General features: G+C 37.9%; 1 protein-coding gene across 2 annotated transcripts in view; it reads left to right on the top strand.

Annotated features, from left to right (window-relative positions):
- The first annotated feature begins 282 nt into the window (after positions 1 to 282).
- Positions 283 to 22362, top strand: part of SFXN1 (sideroflexin 1) — a 28277-nt gene continuing 6197 nt past the window's right edge. For both annotated transcript variants that reach the window (XM_010579054.1, XM_010579053.1), the window contains exons 1-8: positions 283 to 386; positions 12625 to 12799; positions 13438 to 13608; positions 16336 to 16434; positions 17531 to 17606; positions 18698 to 18783; positions 20025 to 20152; positions 20708 to 20757. In XM_010579054.1, the coding sequence (XP_010577356.1) occupies positions 12636 to 12799; positions 13438 to 13608; positions 16336 to 16434; positions 17531 to 17606; positions 18698 to 18783; positions 20025 to 20152; positions 20708 to 20757 (774 nt within the window). In that variant the 5' untranslated portion in view covers positions 283 to 386; positions 12625 to 12635. The remainder of the gene's footprint in view (positions 387 to 12624; positions 12800 to 13437; positions 13609 to 16335; positions 16435 to 17530; positions 17607 to 18697; positions 18784 to 20024; positions 20153 to 20707; positions 20758 to 22362) is intronic.

Genomic DNA, 22362 nt, shown 5'->3' with positions numbered 1-22362 from the left:
GTGTGTCACCCCAGCCCCTCCACAGGGTTCCAGCTCTGTGTGTCACCCCATCCCCTCCACAGTGTCCCAGCCCCGCGTGTCGCCCCCTCCCCTCTGTGGGAGCAGAGCCGGTGTCCCAGCGGGTCACCCCTCTCCTGGGGAGGTGCTGGCTGGACACTCGCAGTGGCAGACAGCTGGTCCGGGGCTGCCACAGCCCTCCCCTCCTGCCTCCTCCCTGCACACATAACGCTTCCCCACCCGCTCCCAAAATCTCTGTCCCCTGAGCGTGGGCTGTCTGTCGCAGGGTGGTGCGTGGCAGCGGCACAGATCCCCGGGCCTGCAGCAAACAAGCCTCCCTGCTGGGGGATCGTCCTTTCCAGGGGAGGAGCACGCCAAATAACTTGGAGGTCAGGCACCTGGTAGCCAGAAGCAGGAGGTTTAATTATGACTATTGATTTATTTGTTTTAAATTATTGAATTTATTGTGATTATAATGGGTATTGGGAGAGCAGGAAGGAGGGGATGAAGACTGGCTTTACTGATGTCCAATTAAAAAATCACCTGTATGGATCCTATCAGAAAAAGATACATGAAGTAGTGAAAAACTATAGAAAAGGACCATGAACACGCCTGGGTAGAGTCAGATAATCCTACTTCAGTTTGCCGGGAGGGGGGGGGTCAAAAATAAGAAGCAGAGACAAGCTTGCAGCAATCAGGACTGAAAAAAAAATAAGAGCTTGCACTAACCCTTTTTAGCAAAGAAGCTTTATTTTTCTTGATGAAGAGATGAAGTGAACAAGTGACAAGTCTCTGTGATATACCTCATGCGATGGGAGAAGAGGTGGCAAATCGAAAGCCAACACCACTGAGCTGGCTGTGGCAACCTCTAACATCTGGAGGTAGTTTTAATGCAGAATGATGAAATCTCTCATCAAGTTACATACCAAAGATGGCTGCTGTTTTGAGGAGAGAGCCCCAGCAGCAGGCTTTATCCATTTAACACAGACTGCTGCTTTTGTTGCTAGGCTACAAGCAGGACGTACATTTATAAGCAAAAAAAAAAAAGAAGTATCTTGTAGTGTTGCCATGATTTGCCTTCTCCAGTGTTCAATTTGTTTTTATGATTTCAGTAGGAAAAATCATAGTGCAGACAAAGCTGTTTTTCCTTGTGATTTAGATAGATATTTACTGATAGAAGCTGCTTTGGGGAAGGAAAACTTGGCAAGTGGCTTTGTTAACATTTGGTGTAAGTACATTGCATCATACTTCTCCCAGTCATTAGCTGTGCTGCTTCTTTCAAACTGTGGTAGCAAACATAGTGCAAATAGAGGAATACCGTTGCTTAATGACCCCAGTAAGTCTGACATGTGCTCTTTTGCCATCACACAAAAATGCTTTCTTCCCCTAAAAATCTATTAGTGCTTCTTATCTGAACTAATTATACTGCCATGATTGACGCTGACGTCCCTGGAGAACGCATTGTATTCTTTTCTTTGCCAGAGCAATTAAAATATGGGTAGTAGCTGGGTTTGCTTTTCCGCTGCTGCTTTGCCAATGTGTTGTAGTTTTAAAGTAGAATAGGTCACCTTTTACTAATCAGAGGGTAATTAATTTCCTGTCTTTTCTTCTAAGCCAACATAGCAGCTGTTGTGAGGGACACTGCTTGTGGAAAAGAAAACTCTGAGTTTGTTCAGGCAAAGGAGCCCCAAAAAGGGCTGGTGTGTATTTGAGGAATAAAGAGGCCTAACAGGATCCCTAAGTATTTCTCTATCAAAGCAGCATGGGAAATGCTTCAAAAGAACTCAGCTCTGCAAAAATAGACGTGTGTCCATGGGCACTTTGGTTTATAAACATGTCAGAGGAAGAAGAGAAGCTGTTCTTCTCCCCATTTTATAGCAGCAGGTACTTTTCTCAACCTCAAGATTTTCCAGCCTACATCTCTCATTTCCCAGAACAGGGCATTGACAGCTGGACAGCAGGCTGTTAGGGGACTGCTTTGAAGAATGGAGATCTAGGGGCCTAAGTGTGTCAAATCTTTTTTTTTCTCTCCCAGTGAATCTGCACATGAAACGTTTTCAGCAGCACCTGGCTCTAGCTTTTGAACTATTCCTATTCTTTAGGATTCTGGTAAGAAAGAGGTACTGCTGTTACCTTCTATTGTTACTGGGTTTTCAGGGAAAAGCCTCACTCTCATTTTTCAAAAAAGGAACTCTTAGTTGCTTCTAGGAGATTTTGTGAATCATGATCTGACCTGAGTGCCTTTACATCACCTGAAGTTAGGAGTCTTAGTCCTGGTAAAAGACACCGTACAAGTTAGACCTTTCTTTTAGCATTTGCGTTGGCTAGGTTACTCACTTGCCCTCCTGTATGCAGGCTGGTTTGAATTCTCTTTTAAGCTAGAGAACCCAGCGTGTCCCATGCTTTTTAACAGAGGGTTGCAGGTTGCAGTTTGGGAGTTGGGCACTAAGAAGTGAGATCTCACAATGATCATTATCACAATTATGTCTGCACTGCCTTTGGACGTAGACTTCTCTTTAGACTCCCAGCTCTCCCCCAGCTCAGTTTTTGCTGACTTTCTGAAATTGCATGCAAGAGAGGTTAAAGGCTGCTCTCATTAATAGAGTCCATTTCCACAGGGGAAGGTGCAGGAGGCTATGATCTGGACTCCAGCCCCCATAAAAGCAAACAGCAACAGAAAGTTCTGTATAGAGAGTGAAGCAGTACCCTATCTGGTACCCAATCTAAGGACATTTGCTGAAGGATCCTCACTCACGAGAATTCAGGCATTTGTATCTGTTGAGGAAAGCCTGCTTCTGGGGTAGTTCTCAGGCAAGTTTCTCTCACAAATAGTGTCTCTGACAATACTGTGCTCCTAGAAACCTAAGCTGTCTGCATCTCTCAAGGAATGGACATCTTGCCATTAGAGATGCTTCTTGACTCAGAACAGTGACTGTTGCTTTAAAAATGTGTATTTAGATCAGACATGGAGAATTAGGTTCACAGTTATACCATCAAGACATTTCTTTTTCTGTCGCTCTATTCCCAATTTTAGCTTAGGTACTGGAAAAATTAATGATATACCTAACAAAGTTTCTTAATTGTGAAGTGGATTTTTTCAAGACTTGGATTAAAATACAAGGTGTCAGTCACATAAGAAGATACAAATGTTTCCAAGGAAGGTAGCAAAGCTGCTTTTCATCATTGGTGCACTGCTGCATGAGTTTAAATTGCCCAGAATTTCCCAGATTATGTGCCCATCTGGATTATTCAGTCGTGCAGCAGGGTTTAAAACAAAGGATCAAATGTCTGGGTTGTTCAAAATTGAGTGTTATGTTACTGTCTGAAATAAATTAAATAGTCATTGCTACTCTTTTGGCTATTGCTTTGCTTTGAAAAGTGATTATGTGACCTTCAATGTGATGTTTAAAATGTGAACTTTGAAAAGGAACAGCGGAGAGTTGAACTCCTGACAACTCCTGAATGTGCATTTTGTAGAATTGCTGCAACTGCTGTTGTTAACCTTTAAACAAGGTTTAAAGTCTTCTACTACTGCTGGTTCTGTGGCAAATCTAAATGTAGCCTTTGTACTAAAACTGTTGATCAGACTTTGTGCTAGGTTTTATGTAATTATTTTTTAAGAGAGGCCATTCTCACTTATTCTTAAGCCCTCTTTTTCCCTTTAATTAATGTTAGTATTAAACTTTAGACCATGAACTCGCAGATGATTCCATCTGATCAGAGAGGGCAAGAAGTTTGGGTGTGCTCGGTACTGGGGCTTCCAGCTCAGTTCAGTGTCACTTTCTGATTGAAAGTACAAGATGAAAAAGATAATCAAAGAATTACTGATTTAAAATAAAGATTTTTGTAGGAGGTTATTAAAAATACAGAGTTGAGAGTTTCTCTTCAGATAAACAAAGACTTTAGTTTTAGCCATCAGTGAGTCCTACTGTGCTTATTAGTTTGTTTTTATTTTCTGATTGCTAGAGCTGGGAGAGCGTTGGGGAGAAAGATGAGGAGGCAGCAGCAGGGATATTTGGAGAGAGAGTGGTAGAGGAGAGGCTGGCAGTGAAATTTGCTTTAAAGCACTTGGGAAGCGCAGTTCACACAGCAGTGTCCTCTCTGTGATCTGCCATCCATATCACCACATCTAATTGCCTCCAGTCTACAGAACCACATTCTCAGCTCAACTTTTGGTGCCAAGTGCATGGCAAGCCATGGCCATTTCTTTAGCTTGACAGTCATATGTTTATAAAAAACTTTATGAAGACACGATCGTAGTTATGATTCTGAAAATATGCCTTGGTACATAGGAAGAGCCGCAGTGTGAAACACATGGATAATCAAACCTCTCTGTCAGTGCTGGGGAGCTAAATAGTCCCCAAAAATGTTCCTGGTCATGGGAACGCTGTCCCCTGTATTGTTAACTTGCTGGAGCGCAACATGGAGCGGTTTTGCCCAGGACAGCTGATGCTCACCCAGACAATCCAGCAGCACAAGAGAGGATTTAGCTGCCGTTCTCCATGGGCAGTTTAGATACAGCTGCCCTAGTTTGGAAACTGAAAGGGTTTAATAATATGAATGTGCCAGAGAGCATAGTCCGTTCTTTACTACTGTTTTAATTTACTAGTGTGGACTATTACCAGCCTCAGGGTGTGCAGGTACAAGGGTTCTATTAAATACCTAACTGATCTGTTGTTTGAAACACCAAAAATATGTATTATTTCCTTCCTTACTGCATGTTTTCCATGATAGATGTTAACTGTTTGACTGCGTTATATGATGTTGTCTTTTATCCTTTCCAGTACTGCTCATCCTCCAGTGTGAACATGACCTCAAAGTGACATTTCATTATGGATTATTACAGTAACTTATATGTTTGTAAAATTAATGTTGTTTCCCAAATCCTCTGTTGATGGAGTTGTTTGAGGAAGAGAGTTGTTTCAAGATCAGATTGGGTAATTTTGCTGCTTACCTTTCCACCTTAAAATTTAAGGCACTGTTGATTCACAGTTTTGTCCTATTTTACAGGTGGTCTCCCCTCTGTTGGTACTTATTGAATAGCAACAGGTGTAGGAACAATAAATTCAGATGCTTATATATAGGCAGTTAAGTGTTAGGTAGTTGTTGAAGTTTGCCTTCATTATTTGACTGTAACACAGCAAACATTTTTATCTTTGCTGTAGAGGATTTGTGCATTTACTTTCCAGTCCCTTTGCAAACTTTCTACTTATCTCAGGGTTCAGATGGATTTATTTTAATTTGATTTAACCCAAATGTCCTTTATTTTTGCTTTACATAATTCTGTTATGGATATATGGATAATGAGAACTTAAATCTTGGGCACACTTAATGTATATGGAGAATTATTTCACTGAAGGTAGTGGAGTTACACCCTTGACAAAGCATTGTAGTCAAAATAATAATTAAATCTTAAATAGTTTTATTACAGTGCTCTTGTTATTGAGTACCTGAATCAATTATGCCAACAGCAGCACCCCTCTAAAATTGTATCTGAAAATTAAGGTGACAGCTAGGTAAAATACTGTTGCAGCAACTTAAACTGAGGGTATTGTACCTATTTCTTGCAGTTTTACAGTCTCACTGTTTAAATAAAAAAATAAAATTTAAAAAAAAACATACAGTTTATGATGATGACTGCATGGCTGTTGGATGATATATTGATGAAACCGTTTTTGTGCACAGTCACCATTTTTACTTTATAGTTGGACATTTTGTTTTATAAGAGGATCCCTTCAAAGTACATAGGCATTTTATTGACTTATGTTTTTGCATTATGGGACTTAGTTCCCTTTTCAGCATTTACTAATAGGGGCTGATAAGTCATGAGTAGCATCTCTTTAATATAAGAGGTGGGGCTTTTATACAGAAATTCACTGGTTCTTTTAGACAGGCACCATTGTTAACAGATCTATGACTCAGAGTCCCGAGACTGGCAAACTCAGCAACCTTTTTTACTTCAATGCAAGTTTTATGTGTCTCCGAATTGTATTATTCCAGTGTCTGAACTTCTTACACTGCCTTGTATGCATGACATCTGTTCCTTCTCTGTGGGCATTGGTGGTCTGTCCCTGCCCACAGTCTTTATGATTTTTATTTTAAACTTATTTAGAACAGCATTGTTCCTATGTATATTCTTAAAGTGCAGGTCAATTACGTCCATTGCATCATTTTGAAGAAAATGTTTTTGTATACTTAAGTAGCTGTCACCTAGATTTTTAATCCCTTTTTGCATGAGATCTAATCTTTTGCAGGGTGGACACCTGTCCCATCCCCCACCATCCTATGCAGGGTTGGAGGCTATATACTATTCATTATTAAGATTAGTAATATTAAAGTCAATATTTTCTGTTGCTATCTTTCTAAACAGACACAGTGATTTGAAGCATGATCTTTTGTTGTAGCACATGCCAAGGGTCCTCCATTAGTGTATGTTTTCCATTTTCCTACTAGGTTGCTTTTTGCTGCTACAGCACTAACCCTTTTTTGGTAGATTTACAAGGAGAAAGAGAGACCAAAGCATGTGCTGACATGCTTCTGCTAGCTTAGTCTGGCTAGCATAAGTAACAGCAGTGAGAAAGGCATGGAAACAGGAGTTTTACCTTGTGCTGGCAACCAGAGTGGTTGTGTGTTGTCTTTGGTGTGCTTTTACTCTGCTAGCATGTGTTACGGCCACCCTGGCTACTCTCTTACCACTACCACTTAGATCATGTTAGCTCTTTCTACCATCATACCTTTTTTTGGCTGTGTAGACACACAAGGACTGGGAGTTTTTCCAGTTTACAGCAAGTTAGGTCTCTCTTGTACCCATTTTCTTGATCTGTAGTGTAGACTTTCAATCTCTTGACTCTGGCAAGCCCAAATGTTTAAAATTATCTATGCTTTATGTTTCTTGTTCCTTGTCTTCCCTGCAGATTTAAGGCTAGGCTTCAAGATTTGCATTACACGTGGCTCCTCCTGCATCTGCAGATCCTGAACTTGAGCAAAATGGTAACCCAAGGTGGTCACTGGTTAGTCTGTTGAAGGAGCATGGGAGTGCAGACCTTTGATGCTCCCAGACCTTTCATGCTCCCAGACCTTCTACTGTGCCGGTTAACATACTAATCCAGGCCTCTCTCTTCTTTCTGCTGCATTGGTTTTCTGCTAGGGTAGTAAGTTATATCAGCACACATGGTTCAAGGAGCATCAGAGTGGACACAGAGTAGACCAAGTGGGGAGGGGATAAAGATAGGACATGAAAGTGGTAAGTCTTCTGTTTTCTGTAGATCCATCTTCACTGGGGTAGGCTAAATGAAATGGAGTGAAACAATCCTGACTTGAACCATGAACCATCTGCAGTGAAGGCAGATCCTATTGTTTAGATTTCTTATTACTAAAGGACTTGTTTTTGTGGACAGAGGTATCATAAGTATGTAAAAACAATTCACAGGCAACCCAGTAGTATATATGCTAATCAGAGTGAAAAGCAAGAAAAGAGCTTGTATTTGTGGACAGCTTTATTAAGCGTTCATTAGATAGCTTTAAACAGATTAACATAAGCAATCCTGAGAAGTTTTTAATCTTTCTTAATGAAACTGATAATTTAATTATAAAAATATTTAAACTTGGGCTTTCCTACAAATAATATACCATAGGGAAGCATTCATAGAATGACTTACTAGCCCTAATGCACAGATTTTTTTACTTATTTTTTTTTAGTAGAGAAGAATTTTTGAATAAATGAGTTCACCCTGCCTTCATAGGGTACTGCTTTGCAAAACCAGCAGTTACCATTTTAGACCAGAAGATAGTCTGTTTTTTCACAATATAGCACTGTTCACGGGAGGGTGTCTTTAATGTTATAGTACTCAGAAACGGAAAAGAAACCTAAGGAGCATCTCCTATTCAGACACTCTGCACAAGAACTCTGTTCAACAAATCTGTCCTGAGTATTTTTTCATTTCCATGATCTGTGTTCATTCTGTGAGATGCCTAGTGAGAAATGTATCACGTAAAAATAATCCTATTTATCCACAGATGTCTCCGCATTGTGATGTTTTAAACTGTTTCATAACTGTGGAAGTACTTATAGCAAACAGAAATGTGGAATAAAAAGACAAGAATATTCAACTGGACTGGAAGTGAGGGATGAATTCTCTGCTTCTTACCCAGCGCCTTTCCATCTCTCGTCATTACTTTGTGAAATAATAACTTGTGTCTTGCCGTATCAGCAGTACTTAGAGCACAGGTCAGGAGGTCTAGGTTCTGCTGTCATTTGTGACTTGACCTGTAATCTTGAGCCAAGTTATGTTATTTAATTGTCGTGCTTCTTTTACCTGTGTGTGGAGAACAATGCTCCTCAACGGTGCTGAAAAGCTGGTAACACCGATTTACTGGTAATGTCATTTATAATTCTGATACAAATGCTTTCATGCTTCAAGGTTAGCTTAGTAAATGATATATTGCTACGGCACCTTATTTTCTTGAAGTTTGTAAGATTTATTGTTTCACTGTAGGGAAATTCTGTCTCAGCATATAGTAAAGACCTTAATAAAAGCTCCCGTACAATAATGAACTTAACAGTGAGGGAAATGGGAGTGGAAGGAGGGTGAAAAGGTTAGTTTCCTGTACTGTACCACGTTTATTAACCTGCTAATATCCTGGGAAGCTTTAGGACCTTCCCTAACTTGATGGTGAAACTGTAAGATCTGAGGGTAGTTGAATCACGACTATATTTACTGTACGTTGGAGCAGCAGTGCTGATGCTCCTTGTGTACTTGCTTTATGCTTACTTATTTGAGTTAATGACTGCAAATTTTAATACATGAACAGGTCTTTGGAACAATATGTTTTTCTTGAGGTCTCTTGTACCAAAGAAAAACTGAAGGCCACTGGGGAAAAATGATATAGTGAAAGAGCAAGAAAGTGTATTCAGTAGGTTGGATCTAATAATATTAAATAAATTTAGCAATGTTCATTTTAGTCATTGAAACACACATTTAGCAGTTATTTCTATGCAGTAGTGGATCACCTCCTTAACAGGTAAAACACTATAGAGTGAATAGCTTTTAAATATTCATAATGCTCACCAAATACAATCAGCGTATTCTTCTATTGCACCTCACAGTACCATTTTAATGTAGTAAACTAAAATTATGTAATTACTTACTACAGCAAATAGCTCATATTCCGTGTAGTATACACCTGAGGGGAAAGAAGACACTGCACTATGGGAGTCTTCATTGTATCCAGGTGTTCAGAGCTGCTGGTTGGGGTCAGTGCCAAGTGAACAGAGGTTTTTAACTCTTGAGAAAGGGGTAAATCCAGTTCTGTATGCTCAGTACTCAGTAAGGTCAGTGCTGGTTATAAAAAGGTCTTAATTTTTATTACTAGAAATGGACTTTATTTCATCATTTGTTCTGGTTTCACATATTAATACAGAAAGAGCACTGAATTGGATGCAGAGTGGTATAGAAAACCCTGGCCTTGTGGTTTCAGGTGATCACATGTTTTTAACAGTACCATTTTCTGGGGATACTTCAGTATATTTTCCTTTATCCTAGCATTCAGAATTATTTATGCTTTTGTTGAATAGCTGGGGGGTGTTAATTACTGCAATAAAAGCTGTGAGAGCTTATACTGATTTGGGAGTCTTTGAAACAACCTTGCACATGATGACTTTGAGCAGAAACTGGGAATTTTAAACTTGTCTGGAAAGGATTAATTGAGCACTTAAGCTCTTAATACAGTTTATCAGGAAAAACCAAAAGCAATCCTACTGGTGTCCTACCTGCAGCCTGTGCTGTCAGTTCACGATTATCCAGAATTCAGCAATATCTGTAGAAACACAGCTTGGTGTTACACAATTGTTGCCTCCAAAGGCAAACATCTCTGCTTTGCCAGTACAGCTCTGAGTTCCTCCTGATATCAGGAAAATTTAGTGAGCAAGACACAGAAATACCTGTGTAGTTATAATCTTTGTGTGATTTTAGCCAAATTGATTTAGCTTGTCTAAAATTCAATAATAAGATCTGTTCTAGAGAATTGGAGATTATTTGTTCAAGGAAGAGCTTGCATCTGGTGGAAAGCAGAGATCTTATTTAATGCTTCTTTTTCTCACTATTCTATCATAAATAATACAAACTAAACATAAAAATAGTACATAAACATGCTAAATGCTTTGGGTTGTTTTTTTTTCATTTGATGAAAACAAACTCCTTGGGTTTTTAATGGAACCTGATTACTTAACTTAAAGAAACTTTAATTACCAGTAAACGTACAAAAGGAAGGATGTTTATGTTGAGTGGCACTAAATTACAATTTTCTTATAAATTTTTAACAAACTTATTTAGTAATACTAGCTGAGATACGACATTTTCATCATTCAGCTGTTAATCATGCTGTGATTGTGAAGGCCAACCCTTCATTATTATTTATTTAATCCATTCTGGGTTCTCAAAGTTTGGTGTACTAGCAGTAGGCTACTTTGCTTTCTTCATTACCACATGTGCCTCAAATATTCAGCAGTGCTGAATAGAATGTACTTGCCAAATCTTTAAACATTGCATATCTTCATGTATAATGCAGTTATTCTGCATTTTTGCAACCTTATCTTTACAGCTTTACAATCGTGTCTGGTGCTCAGTGCCATCGTGTTTATGCATACACGGTTTCTATTGACTTCATGAGCATGTGTAACATTGGAAATAATTTGAGCAATCTGAATGTCATTGGCGGTTCTTCCTGGCAGATGATATATCAGAAAATCAAATATTTCCCATAATGTTTGTACGGTGCACCATAAAATAGTATGGGGCCACTAGGTTTTCATTGTTATCAAATCACAGCAATAATAACCACAGAAGTCCTAAATAAGAGTCATACTTTTGCTATTACATAAGCATAAAAATGCTAAGTCTGGGTAAATGCAGGGAAGACAGTCTTTTCCCTGAATAATTCCCCCTCTAAGAGCAATTCTAACTGGTAAGTGGTTCAAGGCAGAATAATTTTTACACAGTCCTCAACTGCTTAAAAGGTTGATTTTATGGTTCCTGCAAGAGATGTTACAAAGATGGATAATCTCCTTCTTGTACGACTACAAGCCGATTTAGCTCACTTTCAAGAACAGATTTGGGGGGGGGGCTGGAGGGTGGGTGCAGCTAGAAATGCTGCTCTATAGTGTCTTCTAAATATTTGTTAAGTTTCCTCCTCCTTCCTGTTGCTTAAAGCTGCCAATTTAGGGCTGGCTATGACAGATGAGGAGACTTAAGCCTTTATTTCTGTAGAAGTTTACTTTTCCAACGACTTCCAAGTTTTTCCACTTGAGGTAGAAGAGAAGGATCATAATTACATTTAAGAGATGGACAATAGCTTCTTCAGATATCATGAATAGTCTTTCCTTTTTTCCCATGAAGTTCATATTTTTTATGATGGAGACACTTTACAAGATTAGTTACTTTCTTTTTGTGATTTTTTTTCAGTTCTACATCATGTAAGTTTCATCAGATTAACCAAAATGTCTCAGACAACTTCATGGTGTTCTTTAGTTAAGATGAAAATACTCTTCAGTGGCAGCTTATACCATACGTATCAGTTGTCCTAATAATGTTGACAGTTTTTGCTCTTAAAACAGATAAAATGCTATGTGATGTCATCTGTATTTTTATAGGTCCAATTTACTTCAGCCATTTGAATTACAAGCATTATTTGGAAGATGGCTTTTTTTTTAACTGCAGAAATGTCTCTTAAGAAAGTTAAAGTTCATATAGCTTCTGCTATGCAGGGACTGTCCTTCCTTCATTAGATGTTGAAGTAAACTTAGTCATCCTGAAGTAATTTTTAATTTTCTGGGCTTTAGGCCCCATAAATGCACAACTATGTTAGTTCAGTGCCCTTCATTGTAGTTCTTTAACCATCTTTGAAGTATCATTAGGAGATCTGGTCATGTGTTCATAATGTGGCAAATTGTTGCATTACATAATCTTTGTTTTGTTAAAACATGGATTTAGAGAAACAACATTTATTACAAGAAATTGTTGGGTTTGTGTTTCTAATTTTTGTTTTGTATTGCTATGCCAGAGAAGTTAAGTGAATTTTATTAAGTATTTTTTCTGTCACTGCACTTTATAGCAGCTCTTCAGGCACCTCTTGAAATATTTAATTTCTCCTTCCCTTCAAGACAATATACTCAGCAAACGCTAATTCATCATTGAAATAAAGGACACATCTGATTAGTATATTGTATTTTAGTACAGCTATTTATTAATAAATTTCTATACTTCCTTTGCATCTCCCTCATCATCAGATATTTGCACTTGTATATGATGTACCTCTACCTCATAATCAGATACTTGTACTCTTACAAAGATGTAATGTATAAATGTCTTGGGGAAACAGGCACAGAAACATAACTAAGTTCTTGCTTTTCTACTTCTGTCAATACCAGCCTCATTAAAACCCATGGTGATATCTGACATCATCTGCTTTTTGGATATATACTTGCGCCTTTAAGCCTCAGTTTTGCAAGTTGTTTGGTGTTTGTTTTCTGTTGTTTTTACCCTAAGCATAACCTCTTTTCATCTTGCAGGTTATAGATACATTATGAAATAAGTGGAATTCCAAATTGTAAATTTCATGTTTTCTTCACAGAGTTTTTGAAGATGTCAGCAGATATACCATTAAATATTAATATCAAGGAGCCCCGATGGGATCAAAGCACTTTTGTTGGGCGAGCCAGTCACTTCTTTACTGTAACAGACCCCCGGAATATTCTGTTATCTGATGCCCAACTGGAAAATGCAAGAAAAATTGTTCATGACTACAGGTATGGCATTGATCACCTACTGCTGTCCCAAAAAAGTCCAGTCAATGACAAGTACATGGTTATATATTTAAAAGGAAATATTTAAAACACCATTCATTGCACCACTCTTTCTTCTTACTTCAGAGCTTGAAACACTTTTTTTTTTAAACAGATTTGCTAGTGAATGGGGAAATTACGTCATCTGAGAACCCCTATTAAGTATTCTGAAATACAGAAGTGTCAAATTTTGAAAACAGTTAATATGAGAACAGAGTTTAAAACTTCTTATGTTCTATATTGTTTGGAGCAAGTAGTTTCTTAAATACTTGCAAAGTAAATTTTCAAAGTTTCACACTAACGACTCTAGAGATTTTAGCTCCACATTTTAGCTCTAAAATCCAGTACAGGTTTGATTAAATGGACATTTGGTGCTGGATATATTGACTCAGCCAACATAACCACTGCTGGGAGTTTTGATTTTTTTTATTTTACCAGTCCATTTAAAAGCTGAAGATCTGCAAGCTAACTATGAGACTAGATTAACTTAGTATGAACATCCCAAAGTCCTCTCATGCCACATTTGTCACTGGAGGTTGTAGCATTTTATAACAGTTGTGCTTTTTTCTGTTGTCTTGTTTTGGTTTTTGACTTGTCCCAAGACAAGGTATCGTGGCACCTGGCTTGACAGAAGATAACTTGTGGAGAGCAAAATATATCTATGATTCAGCCTTTCATCCAGACACTGGTGAAAAGATGGTCTTGATTGGCCGAATGTCAGCTCAGGTACCCATGAACATGACTATCACAGGTTGTATGATGACCTTTTATAGGTAAGTGATGGTAATACAACACATAAAACATTTGTCTATGAATTAGATAAGTGAAAATCAATGTTATTGTCAAAAGAGCATTTTAGAACATTTATAATAAATATTTCAAAACGTAAAATTTTGCTTCCTTTTCTCTTCTCTCTCTGCATTCCCTCTCGCTGATTAATGGTTTCCTCTAGAAGTAGTTGTGAGATAAGCCCTTAGCCCCTCTCCTTCACCTTCCCACTTTTCCTCAAACTGGGAAAGTTGAATGTTCCAAAATCCTATCCGTGTAGGAGAGTTATGTGGAAGACAGAGGAGGAGATACCTGGGAATTTCTAACCTTAGAGATCTGGCATGTAGGATGTTCTATCTGCCAAGTGAGTACTCAATATGCTTCGGTTCATCAGTCATCAAGTTTCTCCAGCACCTGCTTGATCCTTTCATTTCCTCAATAGTTCTTGAATCACCAGTACACTGAAGTCCACAGCAGAAGCCAGTATCATCTGTTAGTAGACTCCATGTTAGAAATATTTTTGTGACACAATGCTTTGTCAGAATGAACTGGAGGGAGGTTCAGAGGAAACAACAATAGTGGTTTTGATGCTGAGATTTTACAAATTCTTGAATCACACTCCAGAAAGGCACAGCTATTTTGAATGGTGCATATATACTTATACGTGTGTATTTTAAAAAACAGCCCAGAATATAAACAAAACCATCAGTACAGCTGCCCATTCACAAGCACTACTTCCTGTTAACTGCTTATTCTTTTATGCATGTTCTGTTATTATCCACAGTACCTATAGCAGCTATATACCTTTTCTTTGCATTATCGGTAGTCACTCAGATTCCAGATTAGGTGATTTATTAGCCTGGAAGACATCGGTTTCTTTGGACCAAGCCCTCAGCAGTGCAAACGGGATTGCGTAGAATTCCTTAGACGGTGCAGCATAGCTTCCATCTTACTGCACATCACTGTGTTCTGGTTATTGCTGGCCACTGGAAGAAGCAAATTCCTCGTTCTACCTATGAGGGCTCTTGGGAGTGCAGTAAGGCAATGTGAGTCACGCCTAAACTTTATAGCAGGCCTAACATCCCCTACACACCAGTAGTGAGGAAACAGGAAAAGATGAGTCAGGAAAAGAGTTGCACATGCACAGGAAGAAAGGAGGAAGAACAGCAGTAGTGACAGAAAAAATCCAGCTAGTGTATCACTGTTACTTTGGCATCTCATTCAGATACTGGAAACCAGAGGGATTAAGAATATACTTTCAAATCTCGTGAATCTTTCAATTTTTTGCAATTTAAAGAAATAACATATCTTCCCTTTTCAGAACCAAAGCCTCATGATAGACACACACCTTCTACTCTAGCATCTCCTCTTTGCTTTCCCACCTGTTACAGAATAATCGGTGCAACTACTGCTTCTTCTTTAGCACTCTTAATTTCCATGTCAGCCCTCCAATGAGAACCGCATTCCTGTTACTGTTACTGCCTGTGTTATTAAATAATTTAATTAAGTAAAAGCTTTAACGTCCTATGAAAAGTTATTTTAATGATTAGGAAATACTTTTCAGTAGCAACTGTTATTTTTGGTGGCCTGGTTGCCCTGACAGAAATTCTGGTGGAGCAGAATCTTCAGTGGCGTCTCCACTGAGGGCAGAGTTTGTGTTATGAGTACAGAAAGAAACAATTTTCCCCTGGTATACTCTCCTAGCCTCCAACTATCTGTGGATCAGAAACTTCCTGATCCAAAGGTAGTGTTTTATTTAATGGCCCTTAGTGGATTTCTTTTTCATAAGTGTGTCCCGTTGTTTAGATAAACTACTAGATTAAGAGCAAAGCATTCATCCCTCCACAAGACAGCCCCATACATTGTGAAACAAATTGACTGTCGCTTTTGTAACTTATCAGCATAGCCATTTGTAAAATTTTTGTGCCTGCAGTTTAACAGGGACCACATTAGCTTATTAAATGGGGACGCTGCAACTTGTACAGAATACATTTTTTCACTGCCCGCTACCCATGCTCACAAGTTAGGACCTTTTTCTCCTAAGCCATCTGCATACCGGCACAGACATAATTTATGAGGATTCCTTGGAGCTCTTTTTTTTTTGATGACTGGTCATCTGGTTCATGGTGTACCAGATTAATTTCCATGCTGTACTTGTACTTCTTAAACATGCAGATATTTTCATGGAAATAATTTTTCATTTTGGAGTTAAGTGTCTTTTACTCTGGTTCTACATGTGACCAAATGTTTTAATGTCACAGGGATTTATTAAAACAATGGCATCATATTAGCTTTTTGAAGACTGAGAGGATAAAGCCTGTCTCCTAAAATCCACTGCTCAGTCACTTATGGAGCTTCCAAAGGGAACTAGCAGACTGTAAAGGCATAATAACCATGGAAAAGTATTCTAGAAATTAGAGCATTTCATATTTCTCGGTGTGATTTTTATAGCGAGGTTTGCTATAACGCTTTTGTTATTACAACAAATCTTTGTCCCAAGTGAACCTTGCTATTTAATTACAATGCTTTTAAATTCTGTTCTTCGAAGTAGTAGTACTTTCATTATCAAGACAGTATCTGATTGACTGTATTGTTTCATTCAGATAAACAAGAACCTCTGCATGATTACTGCTTGCACTGGCTTTTCTTTATTTGCCATCATTTTTCTGTGCTGTTGATGCAACTATGTTTTTAAATAATAATTAATAATAATAATAATATCTCTTTTCAAGAACGACACCAGCAGTGGTTTTCTGGCAGTGGATTAACCAGTCCTTCAATGCTATTGTAAATTACACGAACAGGAGCGGTGATGCCCCAATTACTGTCAGGTCAGACACTGAACCACATACTTCTGATGTGTTTATAAGTTGCTCTCTGATGTACTGGAACATGGTTGGGCTTTAAAGTTTGAGGTGATGGATAAGCTTTTTCACCTATGCTTATGATTCATTTGATATGCACAGATGAGGTCTGATAATGATGGAGGCAAGAACGCCATTTCTGCCGTTAAAGATAAGCCTAAGCACCTTGATCATAAGCACTTAACAGCGTAAGATTTGATAGGAGTCTGTGTTTCATTGCTTAGTCTACCATTTGAAAGTGCCTCATCAGTTTGGTGTTATACCAGGATATTTCTAAGTTGATATTTTGTGTGGACCTTCAGGTGTCTCTCTGTGCCATCTTCTCAGTGCTCTGCAGTATAGCACACACCACACTGTGTGCTTTTTTACAAAAAGAGGACGCTTCAATGAACTGGTCTGCACAGTACTTATTTCTACTTGAAGGCAAAGAGAGAGACTAAATATAGATGCAGAAAGCTAGAAATCATGAACAGGAGACTGGAATTGCAGTGTTTGACTTTCCAGTTTTGAGGCTGACTTGCCTATAGATGTCCAGGAGAAAGCCGTGGGTTTTAGGATATACAGAGACCTCCTAGCTGGGAAGTATGCAAAGTATGTTTTAGGGCAGATTGGGTTGGATTTGGGTGTTTGCAGCATAGCTGGTCTGCATGTATGGGTTTTGGTACAGTTGATTTTAATTACTATTATAGACATGGCCTTAGAAATCCAAACTGATTTTATTAGTTTAAGCAATTAGGAAATTAAATACAGAACTAAATCCTTCAAAGTGTTCATTCAGACACATGAGAAAATGCTGAAGAGATAGCAATGCAGAACCAGCAGAAGCTGATTCAGTGTTAAGATGTTGCTTGCATGCGATTCCTACGCTAGTGAAAGAAAAGTGTTTAATTTTTAATTTAGTGTCCCATTTGAATCTTCCATCCACATCTTATTGCAGTATCACAGAAAGATCTACTTCTTAACTTTTGGTGGGGCATAACTACATGTGTAAAATGTAATTATTTTTAAAAGTGATATAAATGTAGTTGTTGTATATGTGCAAACATTTTTATTTTTGTTTTAGCCAGCTGGGAACAGCCTATGTTTCTGCTACCACGGGTGCTGTCGCAACAGCTTTAGGACTTAATGCACTAACAAAGGTAGTGCTGATATTTTTTTCCATTCTTAACTAGACTTTGGTGTTCTATGAGATGCTCATGGCTCATTTCTCCTCCTGTGTATCTGTGTCATGTTGTGCACTGCTCCCAGTATGGAGTTGTACGGCCTTTGGCAGCTCCCTTTAGATCCCAAGCTTATTTTTGCCCCATGTAGATGGTTTTATATTTCAAACAGCCTGTCCTCCTTATACATCTATCAAACAGCCTTGTGTTCTGTTAATACAAACTGTATCCATTAAGGTGCCTTTTCGTCAGTTTTGTTTTTACATGTCAAAGTATCTAATAGCATTTGAAAGTTAATTGGGGTGGATATGTAATTACAACAATGTGGACTCATTATCCCACAAACTGTATAGGTGTGTTTTTAAGGTGCAGTATCACTTTTGCAAACGTGGATGCCTACTCTAGACTGGCTGAAGAACTTGTAAGGAGGTGCCGCTCTTAAATGCAGAAAACTCAAATTCTTTAAACAAGTGTACACACAATCATGAAAAAAAGGTCCTTTAAAAAAAAAAAAAGGAGCAAAAATGTATTTTGTACCCCTCTGCTTATGCTTTAATGTACTGGGAGTGGTATAGCATTGACAAGTTATTTGAGAAACTATTCTAAGCAGAGTAATTGAGATTATACAAGACATTGACTAGATGAATAGCCTCCATAGTCAGTGCCTTGAGATACAAAGCAGCTGGTGTGGATGTTGCTGGCTGTGACCTTGCCAGCAGAAACACTAAAGTTAAGGTCTGTTTAGTGTTGATGTTGGGCTGACAGGCATGCTCAGAAGCTGACACTTCTCTGCAGTGATGCTACTAAATTAAGATTGTTTTTGCCAGTCTCCTGCCACTGCTCAATCTGAGAGAGGTATTTATGACTTATGTCTTGTTGTTTTACCTCTGCCCCATCAGTGAGTTTTCACTGAATTTTAATTTAAAGGAAATAAGTCTGGTCTATCATTAGTACATGAAGCATTTTAATATGACCTTTAGAAAAGAAAATGATTATGTAATTATTTTTCTTCTTTTTCTTTTTTTTTCTTTTCTTTTTTTTCTTTTTTTTCCTCTCTGTGTGTTTTGCAGCATGTCTCACCTCTTATAGGACGGTTTGTTCCTTTTGCTGCTGTTGCTGCTGCTAACTGCATTAATATTCCACTAATGAGACAAAGGTAGGAAAAAGAACAAAGATCACTCATTCTAGAAGAAAGGATGTTATTGAGTTTTTAGATCAACAAGTTACTAAATAAAGTACATTATATCTCTTTAGCTTGTTTCAGAACCTTGCAAAAACTTCATGCATGATCTTGTTTTGATTGATTGATTGTGACAGGTATAAAATAGAATATCCTCATTCTCTTCAGGTAACTATCCATAGAGTTCTTCAGTCTTAGATCTCAGAAACCAAGTACTGGTCCTTCAAAACTTGATCACATGGACCCTTTAATAGAAATTCCACTTTGGAAAAATACAGTCATTTAAAAAATGGTGCTTCAAATCCCACAAGCAGAAGTTAGTCATAGAAATCAGGCTCTTCAGTTCTGTTTAATCATCTGAGATTACAAAAATATGCACTTTCTCAGAAACAAAATTTCATACGTATTCTGATTTGACTAGGACTAAGAATAGAAGCGGGGAAAAACAAATGAAAAGCATCCTCTGTTATAAACACAAGGTTATGGGTAGAAAAGGGAATATTTAAAATTTGTATTTACAATGAAATTCAATCCCTTGTAGTATTTTATCTCTTATAAAAGATGAGGAGAAGAATAAAGGTAGTCCTCAGTATATCTGCCCTTCTGCCTGCGTCTCACTCCCCTGGAAGTTCTCCCCAGTAATGTGAGTTTAACACCTAACCCTGCACTTGAGCAAAAGATCTAATGGAGAATAATACAGTTACAGAAATGTAGTTCGTTTTGTGCCTCCTTTTATACTTTCAAATATGTTCTTAGTAGTTGAAATGAAAACTCAGACTAGAATGCCAGAGGGGAATTTTCACAAAAACTTCTGTTTTAGTTCAGTGAAACTAGCCTTCCTTTACGCCCTGTACTGTCTGTCAGAAAGGACAGACTACTTCCAGAGCAGTCCAGGAAATTCCACTTTTCCAAGTTGCTTTTTGAAGGAATCTCTCTACAGAAATAACACACCTCCTTTCTTCCCCCTTGGAATGCATGTGACCAGGCTGAAGCGGCAGATTGCTGGTTGTTTACTTTTCAGCATATTTTCCCCCAGATCTTTCTTTGCCTTTTGAAATTTTTGTGCCAGAGAGTGTTGCAAACAGGCTAACTTGGAAAATAAAATAAAAACTATAGTTCTTATAACTGACAATTTTAAGAGGACAAAGATAAGGTGACAAAAAAAGGTGAATAAATGCATGTCAGTCACTGCTTTATTTTTACCCTTTATTCAACAGAGAACTCAAGTTTGGAATCCCCGTCACAGATGAGAACGGAAACAGACTGGGTGAATCAACAAAAGCAGCTCAGCAGGCAATTACCCAGGTGGTTATCTCAAGGATTCTTATGGCTGCTCCTGGCATGGGTAAGAATAACTGTAGTCATGTGCAGCTCCTCATTATCAGTTCCCAATGTGAGAGCTTAAATTCTATATAAGTGATTTTTCTCAGAGGCCAAATTATCTTACAGTTATGCAGGCAGTATTTACATTTCTGTTAAGAAGTTCCACAGAGAAATGTACATTTCTTACTCTGAAAACATCCACAGCATGTTACACTGAACTGCAGCAGAAAAGCTCCTGGGATGCTTTTGCAGAAAAAATACAGATAGCAAAGGAATGGTAGCAAATTTTGCTTGAGTGGAATTGGTTTGGTGTAGAGTAGGTGCTTTGACCAGTACCAAGTTACTGAGCTCAGGTTTAGTTATGCATGAAATTAGAAGTTTTGCTTATTGGGAGAATTTACTTCTGTAAATACCAGTCAGGTATCTTGAATTGGCAATGATGTGAAATGAAAGCTCAGTTAATGACAAAAGGCTGTGAAAATTGTATTATGGTATTAGTTCATCCTAAAAGAAAATGAAAACAAAGTGCCTTTTTCTCCAAGGTTAATGTTTTGGGGTTTTTTTTTCTCATTTGCAGCAATTCCTCCCTTCATAATGAATACATTGGAAAAGAGAGCCTTTTTAAAGGTTAGTCTTAGATAATCTGTGTATATGTATTTCATATCCTAAGTTAATATTTTCATGAATTTAAAATACTTTCTGAGTCTTCATATTTGCCTCCCAAACACTCTGGAAGACATTACTGTAGAGCTTGCTTTACAGCTGTCGCTTTCTTTATGCCTTTCTTAGAGATAGCTTGGTTCTTTTTATCACAGTGTAAAATAACATTAGGAAAATATGAACTTTTTTGTTATTTTTATAATTGTTCTTAAAATGCAGAATTCCTCCTAGTAAATAAACCTTTCTTGTACTGAGACTTGGAATACAGTTTATTAGAAAAATACTGAAAATTTTAATAATGCCTTTTTCTCAAGATAGCAATAAGGAAGCTTTGCTTAGCTGCTGTAGTAGCAATTTGACTATGGAAACAGCAATGATGGTAAAAATCTCTTTTGAAAATGATCCTTTAAAATTTACTGAATGAGCAAGTGCAGGGTAGGCATAGAATGGTCATGCTTCGTCAAAGATTACTTGTTTCCTATATTCTGTTTATGCTAATGTAGTGTGAAGTCAAACACCTGGTGTTAGTAAATACATAAACTAAATCAATGTTATGCACTGTGTGTGCATGAGAGGGTAAAGAACAATAATAAAATTAATTATAGGGTTGTCTAACACAAGAAATAATATTCAGATGAGGAACTCTATAATTCTTTACCAGTAAAGGCAGTTTCATCTTCACCAGCTGATATCACTGATTTACTTACTGCATAGCTCCAGGCAAAGTCTCTGCCTGTGAAACCCACCCAACAAGCTGGGAAAAATAGCCTAAGAGAATCTGTCTCCTTCCTGTTAGAAGTTAGGAAAAGCAAGCATGATCTGAGTCGCCAGACCCTGCCTTGGAAAAGTGGTTTGGGTGGAGACTGGGAGCACAAGCAGGGGAAATTGCCTGGTTTTGGTTGGCTAAGATAAAGCTTTATAAAATATTTACACTGTATTTCTTATTGTTTCTGCCTTTCATTATTCTCATGCAGAGTTAGATTACCCAGTTATGTACACCATTTGAAAGTGCTTCTGTGTATATAAATGAGGCATTGGGAAGAGGTCCCAAGCATCTTCCAATTTTAAAAACTTGTTTCCTGAAGTGCTTTGCTTCCCTACTCCCTTGTTAACAGAAGACACTATTGCTTAGAATGTAAAAACAGGAAATGTGATGTTTTAGAGTGAAAGTCAGTGTGTGCTGCTTGTATATCCTGAAAGAAGCAAGACTGCAGTGCATCCAAATACACTATTTGTCTGCAGCGTAAAAGGCCCTACGCTGATTTGGCTAATTCTTAATTGCTGATTTCTTTTGACCCATACCCTGTTTATAGAGCAGCTTTAAGCAGCTTGTGATACTGTTACGTTCTTGAGAATGTATTACCTGGAACATTAACCCTTGTTTAAAAAAAAAAATCATAAATTTAGAGCAAAGATTATTTTATATGTATTTGACATAGGAGAAATGTCACATGCTATCAACTCAACTGACAAATACATGACATTTGTGAAGAAGTTGCAGCAATCCTCAGGGTTTGGAGACAAATATCTATTGTTTTTGTGTGGTATAATCAATATAAGGGTGTTGTGAAT

The sequence above is a fragment of the Haliaeetus leucocephalus genome, unplaced genomic scaffold (genome assembly GCF_000737465.1).
Source record: "Haliaeetus leucocephalus isolate CR32 unplaced genomic scaffold, Haliaeetus_leucocephalus-4.0 Scaffold656, whole genome shotgun sequence".
In the NCBI taxonomy this organism is placed as follows: domain Eukaryota; kingdom Metazoa; phylum Chordata; class Aves; order Accipitriformes; family Accipitridae; genus Haliaeetus; species Haliaeetus leucocephalus.
Note: the sequence above shows the minus strand (reverse complement) of the source record. Positions and strands in the feature narration are given on the sequence as shown.